Below are 15,170 nucleotides of genomic sequence, written 5' to 3' on the forward strand. Positions count from 1 at the left end.
AAAGGAGCTGTGGGTGATTTCAGATATTAATTAGCATTGTCAAACTTCCTCTCGTTCCCATCCTTCACTCACACTGCTGTTTACATCATCCATGGCAGACTACGCTGCTACTGCATTTAAACCGTCAACATTGGCTACTTTATTCCATGGATCTATTTATTATCGCTTTATTCCACATCACGAGGCGTTATCTGACCACGCCACCGGCAGGGCTCACGTGACAGGGGGAGGGGGGCGGGGCCTATATGGTCTCAATGCACGTTGGGAAAAAGGGGCGGGCACCTCTCAAAATTACTACAACCCTTTTCCTCTCCATCGCATCCTCTCAGTTTTCGGATCGGAGACTACCGCGATTCATCCAGGACGTGTTCACCCGAGGCCATTCAGTCACATCGTCATCTTCCTTTTTTACAAATCGATTTCTATATCAAGTTCAAGAAGCCTCAGACGTGATATGGCCAAAGGAGAAGGAGGAGAACAATACTCCAACGCCAGTTTGTTGGATAAACCGAGCTCAGATGGCGTTCAGCTGGCGAGGAAGGTACGTTCATTCAAAAACCCACAGACTAGACGAAACTATATCTGCTTGAAATGCACAAAGACCTTCGTTTCATTAAAACTTGAAATGAAGTGTATTTTTTTGGGTTTAAAATACTTGAATGCAGCTGAATGAATGAGACACGACGACGCCGGTTAAGTGACATTTGTACAACGTGAATCACTGGGGATGAGCGCGCGCCTTGTTACCATCGTGTTTATTTATAACACGCAAGGCTAAATGAATGATCATGTATAATCCGCAGTAGTACACGTAAGCACAGTTAAATATAATGAAACACGCAGCCAAGTTTCTGTTTTAACACAGCATATCATTTTGGACCAAAATATTATGTTACTTGTAAATCAGCAGATGCTCATACATTTTCAAACGTGATAAAAATGAAACACGTTGGTAAAGCCTGTTGCCGCCAAGTGACTCAAGACGACGGTCAATATTCGAATCTATTTTAAAAACGGACTGTCGCAAAACGGGCATCTCGTTTTTTGTGGCATTCAACGCGAGCTTCCTTTTTTGAGGCGTGTCGCACCGTGAACTGTCGGCACGTTATTAAAAAAAAAAAAAACAACCACAGCCTTCAATGTCGTGTTCATTCAAGACTATCATTAAGATTCGTTGTATTTGATTTGTCAGGGAATGTGGATTATTATTTTTTTGTGGTCCTTTTTCAATTGCATGGCGCGACACCCAAATTTCCCGCAGACGTGAACGCAGCAATCAGCAACACCCAGGGCGAAGGCGACGTGTCCAAAAAGCCGGGTGCACGCGTGATGGATCGTAACCACTGTTCGGTTTTACGCACCCCAAACATGACACAAACGCGTGCATTTGAACGAGCCGAGAAAGCACAGGCTGTATCTGTATCGGATGCGCCTTATCAGTTCACAGCGCGGGTCAAGTCCTCTCTGGCGGTGATGATAGTCCCGTACTCTGTCTGGACTATCATCGTGCCAGGGCCAGTGTTTCGTGTTCGCGAGATCAAACTGCTGGGTGTTTGCCTGAACACGCGTCTCTGACATGTAAAAATAACACCGGACTTTCTCATAACGCTCAAGTGCAAAGAGACAGTGATCCTAAAGTCCATTTTTTTTTTAGACAGAGAACGTCCGTGTATGTTGTCTAATCCACTGGCACAGGCATTTTTTTTAATCGGATACAAATGAAGGCTATTCATTACTGCAGTATTGATATAACTGCAATGTTGGAGTGTACTTTTTAACATACAAGTTTGTATTTCAAATTGGTTCATGCCTGCTTAATATATTTGTCAATATCTGTCATAACCAATACATAATCGAGGCTAATTTAGATGATAACGATTTGTCTGTTTCAACAAATTATTGCAATATAGCATACATATATCTATCTTTCCATCTCAGTTATAGAGATATTGATACTTAGTATAGTTATGATGATACATCAAGCAAAAACTTGTCAATGTCAATTTCTTGCTCAACTTGTTTGATAAGGAAGGCAAAATGTACATGTGGGGCCACCATAGTTCAGTCTATTAACAGGAGAAACTGTGGAGTGTGTTGTTGAAACATGTATTAAACATTTCTATGGTGACTGATTTGTAGTCACTACTCTCACACACTCTCAACTTCTGGGAACTCGTTGTAAGGTTTGGTTAGGTGCAGATGTAAGCACAAGTACACCAGGTACTTGCATCATAATGGCTACTATTGTGTGGGTCAGTTGTTTGAATGATTGCGGTTCTGTGTACAACCACAGAGCTGTTGTGTCACCTAAACAAAGAGTAGGTTGGGTCTATCAACAAGACAGTGGTTGCTTTATTCTCTGTTTTGCATCCAGTCTGTGGTGGCATGCATGTCATTTGGGGATGAAAAATAAATAAATGGGTTAAATAACAATAATAAGCTAATTGCCAGAAGTGCTGTTTTTTCTTCTTCTGGCCATAGGATGTAAAACAAATGAGGCCAGTGTTGAATGCAGTGTATTGATTGGTCAGGAGTAAGGGTGGGGAGTTAAGACTTTCTGGTCAGAGTTTCTATCTGACCGCAGCCAGTCAGGAGTGTCAGCCAAAGACCACTGTCACCCTGGCTTTTTTCGGTGAGGATGACCCCATGGTGTTGGCTCTGGTCAGAGAGTAGTGTGTAGTGCTCATCAGGAAATTATGAGCAGATAAAAATTATGAAGGTTAGTTTCCTTGTTGCATTTTTTCATTATGACTCATACAGTATTTCACATTTGCCAATGCCACATTCTTTTTGTCTGATAAACCAACTGACTTATTTCTCCTTGCATTTCTTGTGATTTTTGTATGGAATAGAAGAAGAATATAATTTTGCTGGCCTGGCAAACATTCTTTTGGTCACTCAGTGAAATGAGTTGTATCTATAATCTGGCTGCAGATTTGAAAAGTCTGATGTGTAAGATTAGGCAGAGGGAAAATCTGGTAGACTTGAACTCTCGTTGCCTCCTACAATTACAAGCCTGGAGCATGCCAAACAGTTTAGAGGCAAGCGGCCACCTCAGCAAAAAAAAGTAATGAAACTGTTGAATATCGTTTGTTAGTGTTGTTTAGTTATGTTTGGATGTCAATACTAATGCTGTCTTTTTTCCCCTCTTCAGCGTGACCGGAATAGATTGTCCATCTGCAGCAAGTTGTGCTATGCAGTTGGAGGTGCGCCCTACCAGATCACAGGATGTGCCCTGGGCTTCTTTCTGCAGATCTATCTCCTGGACGTGGCTCAGGTGTGTTTTGGCTGACATTATCCATAAACCTGTTTATGATCACACACCTGTCTGCACATTCATTCACTGTCACTCTCTGCCTAATTATAGTGTGCCCTACCCAAACTGCCAAAGGGCAGCGGGGACATGTTGCACATATCACCTTTGCGCTTTACTCCCTCGTGCCTCTGCATTGTCAATGTGCGAGCAGACTAGTGGAACACCTCACCTAAAGACCCCCAACGTACCTCCCCAAAAGCGGTCAAAAAGAAGTGAAAGCTTAGCTACTATACTGGCTGCTTTTTCGTAGTAGGGGCTCGCTTTAATTGGATTTGACTGTAAGCTCATGGTCATGACCATGAAAAGGTTGTAAGTCGGGGGCTTCCGAGGGTTCAGCTTTGTCCAGTTTCTTTGAATCTTGATTAAGTGACACAGCATGAAGCAGATTGTACAGTCAGAAGCATTCAACAGGCTTGGTGTCCATTCAGGCGTGCCCCCTTCACACAAAACACAGAGAAATGAGGGCTCCATCTAAAGTAGCTTTAACAGGCTGAAATAGTCCTTTTGTCAGTCAGAATGTTGATTTAAAGCTGATTACATCAGTGCTATTGTCTTTATTAACAATGCTGAGTTTCATTTTTTGTTATGTTTTGTTTTTTGCATTTTAATTAAATTTTTTTATAATTACAGCTAATATCCTCAATTTTTGCTTCTACAGTTGGACCCATTCTATGCATCTATCATTCTATTTGTGGGACGAGCTTGGGATGCAGTAACTGACCCCACAGTGGGGTTTCTGGTCTCTAGAAGCCCCTGGACCCGTTTTGGACGCATGCTGCCATGGTAGGTCTTTTAAAACAATGTCCATGTTCGAATAAAATTAATATACCTTGTTCTGTCAGTATTGAAAAGTTCATGGTAGCAACTGTCACATACAGTAAGTGACTCATCACTGATGCGGGAGTGTAGGGACACGTAATTGTTTGGGGGAGGGGCCTTGTGGTGACATCACTGGAGGTTTACCTAGGGTCAGTCTGATGCAATTGGTGCCATAACTCCATTGACTATTCAGCCACGGGACTCAACTGTCTGTGTGTGATATTTTCCTCATAACAAAACTGTTAGAGCTAGAAGTGCTGCTGCTCTGCACCGTTCCCACAGCATGGCATTTGGCAGGGCACTGATAAATGTGACTTGAGCCTGTGAACTGCCCGTACAGTAGACTTGGCAACGGGTTGTACTCCTTTTTCTGAACTTTATTTTCCTAAACTGAACAATCACATTTTTATTTTATAATATTCTATTTTATAATTCACTACTCTCTGTGAAAGACTTCTTAAGTCTTAAAATAATGTCAATATCAGATATACAAGGCTGGCTTTGTTCCTGTAGCAGTCGAAGGGTCTTTTTCTTCACACAAAGGTGAATGGCTTTTCTGAAGGACCATTCTGTCCTTTCCCATGATGCTCTATTCATATTATAATTGCAGTATTTATGTATAATGGCTGTGATAAATATGAGTAATTAATGTTTGTTGAGGATCAAATCTATATGGATAGTTTACAGTAAGACGTCCCTTTTGGTTTGACAATCTCTTATCAACATTAGAGCTTCAGTTTAAAACAATGTATACTTTGAATAAAATGTAGTAAGTTGCCGTGTGTTAAGTGCTGCAGGGGAGTCTGTTAGCCTCAGGACTTTTGGAACCAGCACCACAGGGAGCTACAGGTTGTTGACTGCCAATCCTCATTTAAATCCATTATTTAAAATATGAAATCCCTGTAGAAGAGCTTGCAGCCATCAGGAGAGTGTAAGCCCCTGTTGGGTTCTCCATCTGTTAATATACCCTCAGGTGCATGTGGAAATTATGTGATTAATTTAGAGAAGAAAACATTTTGCTGCATCAACGTTTTGAGTCGAAGTAAAGGTGTGGTCCATGAAAATGTATAACAAAGCTCTATGAAAGCATTTGGCAGGAGGGAGCGGTTAGTATTTTAATTGAATCCAGGGCTGGGATGAAGAGTGCCGACTTCAAATATAGAGCTCAGTCTTGGTGCAAAATGTTTCTTGATAAGTCGTAGTTTGGGGCATATTATGATATTTCCGGGACAATGGTGAAAGAAAAGAATGCTAGGCATGTTTGGTCACATTCACACTCAAAGAGACATTAAGATTTGAAGGAGCCCCAGGAGCCCCAGAAGTCCTTCATCTCAAACTATGTGTGTAGGGGATGGGGGAGGGCCCAGTGCGCTGTGATTGGTCCAGCCTACAACACACCACTAGCGCGAGCCAATAGAAAGGCTGCTCTCAGCTATGAACACTCAAATGGGCGGTGAACACTTTAAAGGGTTTACTCCAGGCTTTGTAACACCAAAGCAATGGAAGGAGTACTTTTACGGACTACGACAGAGTCTGAGGACTACGACGACAGAGTCTGAGGACTACGACAAAGTCTGAGGAATAAAGTCTGGCGGTAATGCAACACTTGGATGCCAACCGCCATAAAACAACAACAACAACAACAAGCTGTGAGAAGCAGCAGAATGACTTTGACTTTGTCTAGAGGAGTCACACAAGATTGGGCCGGTCCCAAACCTTCTCTCATAAGGACTCTTGTTTCCAGTGAAAATGGCTTTATAATTTGATATGCATACTAAAAACAAAAATGTTTAAGAAGTTGTACATTTTATAAAACTCTAGAAAAAAAACTTCTATAACAGTTTTTCCTTCTAGACCAGATTATGTTTGTTATAGTTACTTCAAATGGATAAATATAATATAAATAATACTAGAATAGAATATGTTTTAATATTTACATATTTCTGATAAGCTCTAAATCAGGGGTGGGCAAACTACGGCCCGAGGACCACATCCGGCCCGCCCCTGCTCTAAATCCTTTATATGTAACTTTGCCTATAACCTGAAGAACCAGTACATTTGTCATAGTAGCTCAGCTGTCACAGGCTTGCTGGATATAAGCTCTGCTCCCTTGTCAGCAGTTTTATTTTAGACTGTTTAAATATGATTCCAGTGGGTCATCAGCAGTGTATAAGAACCAATAGCACTTGTATAGCCACCGTCAGAGCTGAAGGACTCGACCAGTGCCTAATGTGTCCAGAATCAAGACCCTTAGTCAATTGCCAATAAAATGCATATTGTGACTTCCATGTTACTAATTCATTAATATCATTTATATTTATTAAAAAAATACTACTACTGTGCATTTATATAGCACGTTTCCACCTTCAAGGCACTCAAAGCACTTTATCAGGCAGTGCTGGTGAGCAATAATGCTGGTTGCCTAAGAACACAACGGCATTTCCTTCAGCCGCTCCCACTGTGTTCTGATGGTGGCCAATATTACATCTTCACATTGAAGATGCAATACAGCCTTAATGCAAAAAGTGATATGGCACATAAAACATTATAAAACATTGTGTTAATACTACTTCAGACCTCCCAGACTAAACTTTTCACTTTTCATTGAAGTCTTTCTAGATAAAGAAATGTTCATAAATTCCGGACTAACTAACTAACTAACTGTAACTGTTATTTAAATATTGAACTCTAGATACACTTTTAATGTACGTATGATTCATTGGCCCCATGATGTGTTTGACCTGGTTTTCCCTAAGCTCGTGTTTATATTGTGCAGGATACACTGACATGACTTGCATCCTGCCTTCCGTCACAGGCGTGGTTGTTTTAAAGGCTCTGATTGGCTTAAGGGAATCTGACCATGGTAGAAAGCGGACAGTTAGAGGAAGTGTACTAATGCTTCCCATCACTGCATGATGTCACCCAGTGATCACCTGATGTTGAATATGTAAACAAGTGAACTGGTGTGTAGGAAAAGGGTTTGTTGAGATGATTAAAATAAGAATGAGGTTTTGTATTCAAATACAAACATTTATAGGTACATAGGCCTTATATACTGGGTCTGTGCAGTACAGTAGACATTCTAGACGGGTTTCATTCTGGCTTTACCAAAGTCCTGCAAATATTAAAATATATTACATTTGTATATTCAAGTTGGACAATCCATGTTAGACTAGTAACATATTAAACCTGAAACTGTTTAGTACACATTATTTATCAGTCGAGTCCTAGTGATACATTTTTGTAATGTCTATATTAAAAGTAAAAGTCACATAAAACTGAAAAATCTCACTCCTAACCAAGAAGACTCTAGAGGCACCCTTTTCATGCATGCATGCTCACACTCGGAACATTGTGCTCCAGTTGCTGCACGTTTAAACTTGGCAACAACAAACAACCAGGGTCCTGAAAATTGGCCTGACATAAATGAAAGCCAGTCACATTAATTGGTGTGTGGTGCACCTTGCATAACGACCGGTGCCTCTCTTCATAACGACTGTTTACAACTTCACACTGGTGAGCTCACGTTGTCCGTCCGCTCATGCTTGGGTCTGTTCCTTGTGTCCACCTGCAGGATCCTGTTCTCCACCCCTTTAGCCGTGCTCGCCTATTTCCTCATCTGGTTCGTGCCCCCCTTCGAGAACGGCAAAGTCATCTGGTACCTGTTCTTCTACTGTCTGTTCCAGTCCCTCCAAACAGTGAGTGTGGCAAAAGCATATGTGCAAGCTACTAACAGTCTTTGGTGCAGATTTGTTGAATTAAATGGATTTTTAATTGTATCCATGCATTGGAACTGAAAACCTTCTTCTCCAGATGACTTTAAAATGGCTTTCTCTATTTGCAGTGTTTCCATGTGCCATATTCTGCCCTCACAATGTTCATCAGCTCAGAACAAAGAGAAAGGGACTCCGCTACTGCATACAGTGAGTATTGTGTAATGTCTAGTTGAAATCTAACCATGTAATAAGACTTACATTATTTAAAACGCACAATCCCGTACAAACATAAGATGGAATGTTATAAAAGGTGTCTTTTCTTTTCTTTTAAAAATGTAAAATTCTGGCAAACTACCATTGAAGCACAATTTGACAAACTGACCCCTTGTCCTCTTTCAGGGATGACTGTGGAGGTCTTGGGCACCGTGGTTGGCACAGCGATCCAGGGTCAGATAGTGGGGATGGCCAATGCACCCTGCCTCCCGGGACCTAATGACATTTTGGCAGACTTCGGCAACAACTCGGTCAATTCTTCAGACTCCGGCATCTCTATTGAGCACACGGTATGAACACACGCACACAAAGAATCACTCCTACAAAGTTTGGTTGTATAAATTATAATTGTGATTGTCGTTTTTATAGAAAATTGCATACATGATTTCCTCTGGAATCATCTGCGTAATCTACGTCCTCTGTGCCGTGGTTCTCTTCTTTGGTGTAAAAGAGCAGAAAGGTAAGAACATATTGAATAAAACTTTTAGTTCTTAATGTTGAGCTGCATATTGGATGCAGATGAATGGCTGTTTCTGGCGTGTTAGGCTCAGTCTTTGCTGGTGTCGAGTGGCATGACTGTGGGCTGACAGTCTGCCTGGGACAACAGAGGCTACTGTTAAGTCTTCTTCGAAGTCTTATGATCGGTCCCTTTTTTAATTGACAAGATAACAAAGTTCAAGCTCACACTGTTGAACCAAAAAGCAAAACAAATTAATATATCTACGTTCTATTTGCTTTCAGATTCATGTCGTCCAAAGTCCGAGCCAATGTCGTTTTTCCAAGGAATCCGGCTGGTGATGGGCTATGGGCCCTATGCAAAACTGGTCATGGTTTTCCTCTTTACCTCACTGGGGTTTATGGTGAGTTATGAAAATATTCAGACATATTATACACAGTTACAGGACCATTCATATACATTTCTATATTAACACAGACCATGGTAAAAGTATTTCCTATTGTCAGAATTTGTACTTGACACAATCATGTTTTTTAGTTAAAATACTAAATCAGAAATGGTTTGTTGCCATGAACAGACTTCACAAACATAACTTGATTTGGTGAGTATGTCAAAAAAAGGGTTAGACATTGTTTTTTTATATAGATATAATATATATATCTGTTCATGAGATACATTTGTTTATTTAAGTTTCCAAATTTACAATTTTGATAACACACCACACTCTATAGTATATATGAAATATAGATGAACTCACCCACCTTGTTTGTTGTGTGTGGCTTTTCCGTGGTATGTGCCATGTGTACTTGAAATGTGTCTTTGCTACCGTTTAATTAAATTGATTCCTGATGCTCTCGTTTACAGCTCCTGGAAGGAAACTTTGCCCTTTTCTGCAGCTACACGTTGGGTTTCAGAAACGACTTCCAGAATATCCTGCTAGTCATTATGGTGAGCACACAATACTGTATACTGTAACTAGCCCTCCATTGGCTCTTGAAACGACTCCTGGCTTGTTTATGGGAAATAATTTAGGCAATGAGACAATGGAGCTTGCACATAAATTCACTGTAGCTTCAAGACTCCACTGTTCTCAATTGAAATACAGTCTCTCCTCTGCCAACTGGAATGATATGTGTCCATTCTTGCGAGACAATTTAAATGCCACCCCATTCCCTCTGACAACACTAGAGACAGTGTAAGTTGGCCATAGTTTGGTCGACATTTATTGAATTGGCTGTAGCCTGTACATCAAAGTAACAGCCAAGCTACTGTTGCAGGTGAAGCATGACCACTGAAGAATTCTCCGTTAAGTTAAAAAAGATTACAAACTATAATCCTGTGCGTCATGGAAAGAATTAAATAACCAAGTCAACACTAAGCCTGTACAGAAGTAAAATTATATCGGACGGTAAATGATCCTAATCTGTAATTTAAGGGATTTATCTCAGAGCTTTTAAGATGTTTTTCAGAAAGACACTTGGCTTAGACTGTATGTTATATAATCTCTTCAGATGTATGTTACATCATGTGAAAGGCCAAATTACAAGAAACATTGTCTCAGAGCAGCAGGGAGTTAATTAACAGAACATAGAGGATCTTTATGTGACTTCTTACTCTGGGAGGAGTGTCTGTGATCCACGGTTACACTTTCACTGCTCACTAGCTTGAGCTGGAAAGCTCACTGAAAACTAATCTTTTAGTTTATGCAGTTCAATCCAATTTCTAGCATAAATGCAATTTGCTGAATGTAGTTGAGGATATGTGATCAATGTTTCGAGTTATCTTATTGTTTGTTTCTTATGATGAATTTAAAGAACTCTGTCACATATCAATCTAGGGTCAGCCAAATTTATTTTTATTATTCATATTATTCTCTCTCTCTTTTCAAAGTAAACTCTATGTTGAAATCTTACGTACTGTTTGTCAGTTCCCACCATGAATACATCGAAAGTAATTAGTCAGAAACTCATTTAAACCAATATTAAATGCTTGGAGGTAGACAATATACTGTGGTAGCCTGTTTGCTTGACCACATTTTTACTGTATCGGAGCAGGTGGGAAAAGCACTGTTCTTCTCAATATTTATGTATCCTTTTAGCTTGGTCAAACAGAGAGAGGTTAAGGGCCACGCTCATACCAGTGAGTGAGCAAGGCCTCGGCCCTGCTCTATTGAGCCACAGAAACCCGCTGGACTTTTCAATAACATTAGTAGGATCAAGTTTGTTTTGGGAAGAGCCTTGAAGCCACACGTAGACTTGTGCAATGTTGTGCTTGGCCAATGTGCTTCTGCATCACTACACTTAACGTCACGCCAAAGCCAAGAGCACCCACTCTTCATCCACTGTTATGTAGTATCAAAGCATTTTGTTTCTCACAAAAATTCTATTAAAATGTAGGAAGAGAATGTGATCACTTTCACTGAGCATTTAATACCCTCAAAATAAAACCGCTTCTTGACCACATCCTTATTTTGCCCACAGCTCTCTGCAACACTGACCATCCCCTTCTGGCAGTGGTTCCTCAGTCGCTTTGGAAAAAAGACTGCGGTTTATGTCGGAACCTTGGTAAGACCACTTGAGCCTGTTTAAAAATGCATGATTGACAACTGAGTGAATGTGTTTTTGGAAACCAATCTCTCCTCCGTGTTCTAGTACTAATGTGTTTCTGCTCTTTACAGTCTGTGGTTCCTTTCCTCATCCTCGTGGCACTTGTGAAGAGCAACCTGATTATCACTTATGTTGTGTCGTTTGCTGCTGGAGTGTCTGTTGCCGCGGCCTTCCTTTTGCCATGGTAAGAAACAAACCAAGCTGTCACGTCTCTATTTGCTTATATTGCAAGATTTTTTATTCATTTATTGTCGGTTGCATACTTAAAGGTTGAATGGACGATTTTTTTGGCACAAATCTAAGTCTTATTTCCTCGTGGCGTGGACTGCCGATTAGTCCTGCCACGTATCAATCATAAAACGCACCTACCGCTCACCTGCAGCCGCGTGTGGCTCGTCCCCACGTTTCCGCGTGCCTAAGCGCATGGATCTATCATAATATAGTTCCCTCAGTGTACGGGGCAAAATGAAGACTGTTCGAGCTGACGCAGAAGTGGACGGAAATCTACCGGAGACGAGAGATGCGATTCGTTTCGCTAATAAACAAACGCACGTGTGTGTTGTATCAGTCCGCACGGGGGAGTGTGCATGCTCAAATCGCCGAAAAATCGTCCATTGCGCCTTTAATATCTACTTATATCTGCACACTAATACTGACCTTTTTAAAATGAAATTATCATTATTTTTTTTCTTAATTCCGTCACAATTTTAGGTTTGATTTTAGCCCAGATGTTTACGAAAGCGGTATCTTAACAGGCGTAAGTAACAAGAATATAAAGACTTTGCTTTTTTTCCCTGTAGGTCTATGCTTCCTGATGTCGTGGACGATTTCCAAGTGCACAATCCCGACTCCACCGGCCACGAGGCTCTTTTCTACTCCTTCTACGTCTTCTTCACAAAGTTTGCATCCGGGATTTCACTAGGCGTCTCCACTCTCAGTTTAGAGTAAGTTGTTCCACTAAACGCTTTCTTTTTAGACTGCAGAGCTGAACTAGTTTAGTAGGACGGAGTTTAAAAACGTCAAAACGTGGGTAAGCCAAATCTCATCGAAAGCAAATCCTGCTTCAAAGGGAGACATTCTTTGAGTCGTTCCTTCATTAGGTGCTGTGTGGCGTCTACATCACATGACTGGGCTGATGTCGCTGCACTGACTCATGTGACCGGCTGCGAAGCAAGATTTTATTAGCATATAGCATTATTTCTACCAAGCTCGATACAAACGACCATCACTCTTGTCAAATCATTGCTGAACTTTTTTAGTTAAATGTGTGTATTTGGTTTTAGTTTTGCTGGCTACGTGACGAGGGGATGCTCTCAACCTGCTGCGGTGGATTTAACCCTGAAAGTCCTGGTCTCCGCTGCGCCCATCGTTCTCATCGCAATCGGGCTTTGCATACTGTACACTTACCCAATCGACGAGGAGAGGAGGCAAGGCAACCGCAAACTGTTGCAGGAGCAGAGGTGAGAGTGCTAATCTATAATTGTTCATCGTAATTGCTGTAATGTTCCTGGCTTGTAATTGACACACTTTTTTTTTTTTTTTTTTTTTTTTTTTTAACTACAGGGACAATGAGAGTGATTCAGAAACGGACTCCACAGAACTGGTCAATATGGTGTAGCAACGTGCCAACCCTTGGACAAAGTGGCTGGTATTCTGCGCTGGGTGGGACCAACATACCTGGGCCTGTTGCGTAAGACGTGCACTGCCTTGTCCAATCACAATGCTGCTGTTTGAAGTCTACAAAACTTGAGTGTCAGCCACTTGAGGCCTTTTCTTAAAAAAAAAAAAACCCTAAAAAAGTTAAATCTACCATCGATACATTCTATAAGCATGTTGTTCATCCTCTCCTTTTGTCAGTCACACCTCAAAAGCCTTAGTTTACCAGCATGTTACTTTTGAGTACTGTGGAAATTTCCTAACGGTTTCTATGTGAGAAATTGCACAAAGTATTGACATGTGTCGCCAAAGGATGCGTTTCCAATGCTGCCATTCATGGTGCTACAAACCCTACCTTGAGTTTCCATTTACAGTATGTCCTTTTTAAACTGTGCAAAAAACAAACTTTTTCCTCAGTTCCGCAGACACCAATAGAACCCTGTATATACTTGCTTGCAACTAAGGGACATTTCACCTAAAAACACTGGAAAAGCTGCTCTCAAGTCATTGACAGTGCTTTATAAAGCACATTTATGTGTGATGTACAGAAATCACATTGTCTCTTCAAAGTTTACAAACATCTGTCAGTTTGTCCCATCTCAGCCACCTTGTCCCATCTCGGCCACCTTTGGCCTTTCTACGTAAGATAGTCACGTGATGGTGGTGTGTTTTCCAGCAGCAGAATAAGTCCCTCGTCATAGTATTTAAACCACTACAACAGTAAAGAAAAGCTGTTTGCACAATTAAAGGCCAAAAAGGCCAGTATTCAACATTATACTATTGGTCAAGACTGGAGAAATTATTTTCTCTAATAAACTAACTTGGTTTATATCAATTTACTTATTTAAATATTTATTTCTTATTGAAATCCTGTTTGCCATAGTTTTGCAGTATTTAACGTCTGTATGCATGTTCTGGCTGAATGGTGAAAGTTTCAAAGTCCTGAATGGGGAAAAAAAGCCAAGGTGACTGTAAATTCGGTCACGTCACAACAGCTGTTTTTGTTCCAGAGGGCATTCTAAAGGGAAATTACCTTGAAAGTTGAAGATGTGAATGTGGTAAAGCCTCGCGTGTTGATTTTTGTTGTAAATATCTTGTGAAGGAACAGAATGCTTTGTGTCCTTGTCATTTAAAAATGACAAAAGGCATCATTCATATCCATTGATATGAAAATTTATAGGATCATATGTTATACATACTGCTCCATCTGCAACGTGTTATTTTTGATAACTAGGTTGCCAGATTTCATATTTATTCCCCTTTTTGTTTATTTATAAAACAGAATGAATTCCATTCAGAGGGGGATACTGCACAATGAACACTGTGCCATTTCTACTTAAAGCCCTAAATGAGTTGTATATCATGTAAATGTCTTGTTTTATTTTGTTAAGTGTATTAACTTCCCAAATGACCGAGGCTGTAGCCAAATGTGTGACCCACAAATGCCTTGTGTACAAGCCTCTTGTATATACTGTATGTTTACCTGTAAATATTTTTGCTATTTGGTGATGTCAACTATGTGTATTCTACTGTATTGTAGTTATTTAAAGAAAAAGAAGACATTGTGAATAAACATTAATTTTACTGTGAACCGATGTGTCGTGTTGTGTAGTGCATTACATTTTCCATACAAAACAAGTTCTGGATCTTTTTTACAACACAAGTTCAATTGTATCGTTGCATTATTCAAGATGTGAAAAGCCAACTCTGGAAAATGTCTTGCCACTTGTAAGATACTTTTTCCAGCACAGTATCATTGCATTTTTGGTTCATTTGCTAATCCAAAGCGCCATCTAGTGGCTTATAGTGGTATAACTACTGCAGGCTACATTATTATGTTTTATTTTATAGCAGTGATGACTATTGGCAATTTTCGGAAAAGATTGTCCAGTTCCTCTTCCCTGAACTGGAAGAACGAGCTTCATAAAAGTTTTCGATTGTTTGTGCGAGTTCACTGGCTACTCCTGTGGCTCAGGGCCATGGTCAGGGCTCCAGAGCGACACCAACGCAATTCAGGAGGAGCTTCATAAAGGAAAAAAGCACTTGTTGCAGCGCATGTCTGTGACCAGTCCCGAGGCGAATACGATGCGATTATTTCATTTATTTCATGTAACCTCTATTAAGGACACAAGTGCAGACACAGATTACATAGCAGTTAAAGACAGTTAAAGACTAGAAACAAATCTTTAGGTGGGCCAAATCAAAACGGGCCGAGGGCCACATCTGGCCCCTGGGGCCACAGATGCCCAGGTAGATCCATGTACCAACCGCCACAAAACACCAAAGAAGAAGAAAAAATAAAAGACGTGTAAGTGGCGGTTGTTGGA

At 40.6% G+C, this 15,170-nt stretch overlaps 1 protein-coding gene across 1 annotated transcript; it reads left to right on the plus strand.

Annotated features, from left to right (window-relative positions):
• Positions 1-386: 386 nt before the first annotated feature.
• On the plus strand, positions 387-14,434 carry mfsd2ab (MFSD2 lysolipid transporter A, lysophospholipid b). The gene is made up of 14 exons (XM_072447643.1): positions 387-541; positions 3,155-3,277; positions 3,975-4,099; positions 7,710-7,833; positions 7,980-8,058; positions 8,251-8,414; positions 8,494-8,584; positions 8,866-8,984; positions 9,446-9,529; positions 11,062-11,145; positions 11,259-11,371; positions 11,988-12,131; positions 12,471-12,647; positions 12,751-14,434. Exons 1-14 carry the CDS (start codon positions 455-457, stop codon positions 12,803-12,805), a joined length of 1,569 nt encoding a protein of 522 aa, XP_072303744.1. The 5' UTR covers positions 387-454; the 3' UTR covers positions 12,806-14,434.
• The last annotated feature ends 736 nt before the right edge of the window (positions 14,435-15,170 follow it).

Source organism: Eucyclogobius newberryi, unplaced genomic scaffold, assembly GCF_026437365.1.
Source record: "Eucyclogobius newberryi isolate DKJ021-1_F unplaced genomic scaffold, fEucNew1.0.hap1 SCAF_16, whole genome shotgun sequence".
Classification (NCBI taxonomy): domain Eukaryota; kingdom Metazoa; phylum Chordata; class Actinopteri; order Gobiiformes; family Gobiidae; genus Eucyclogobius; species Eucyclogobius newberryi.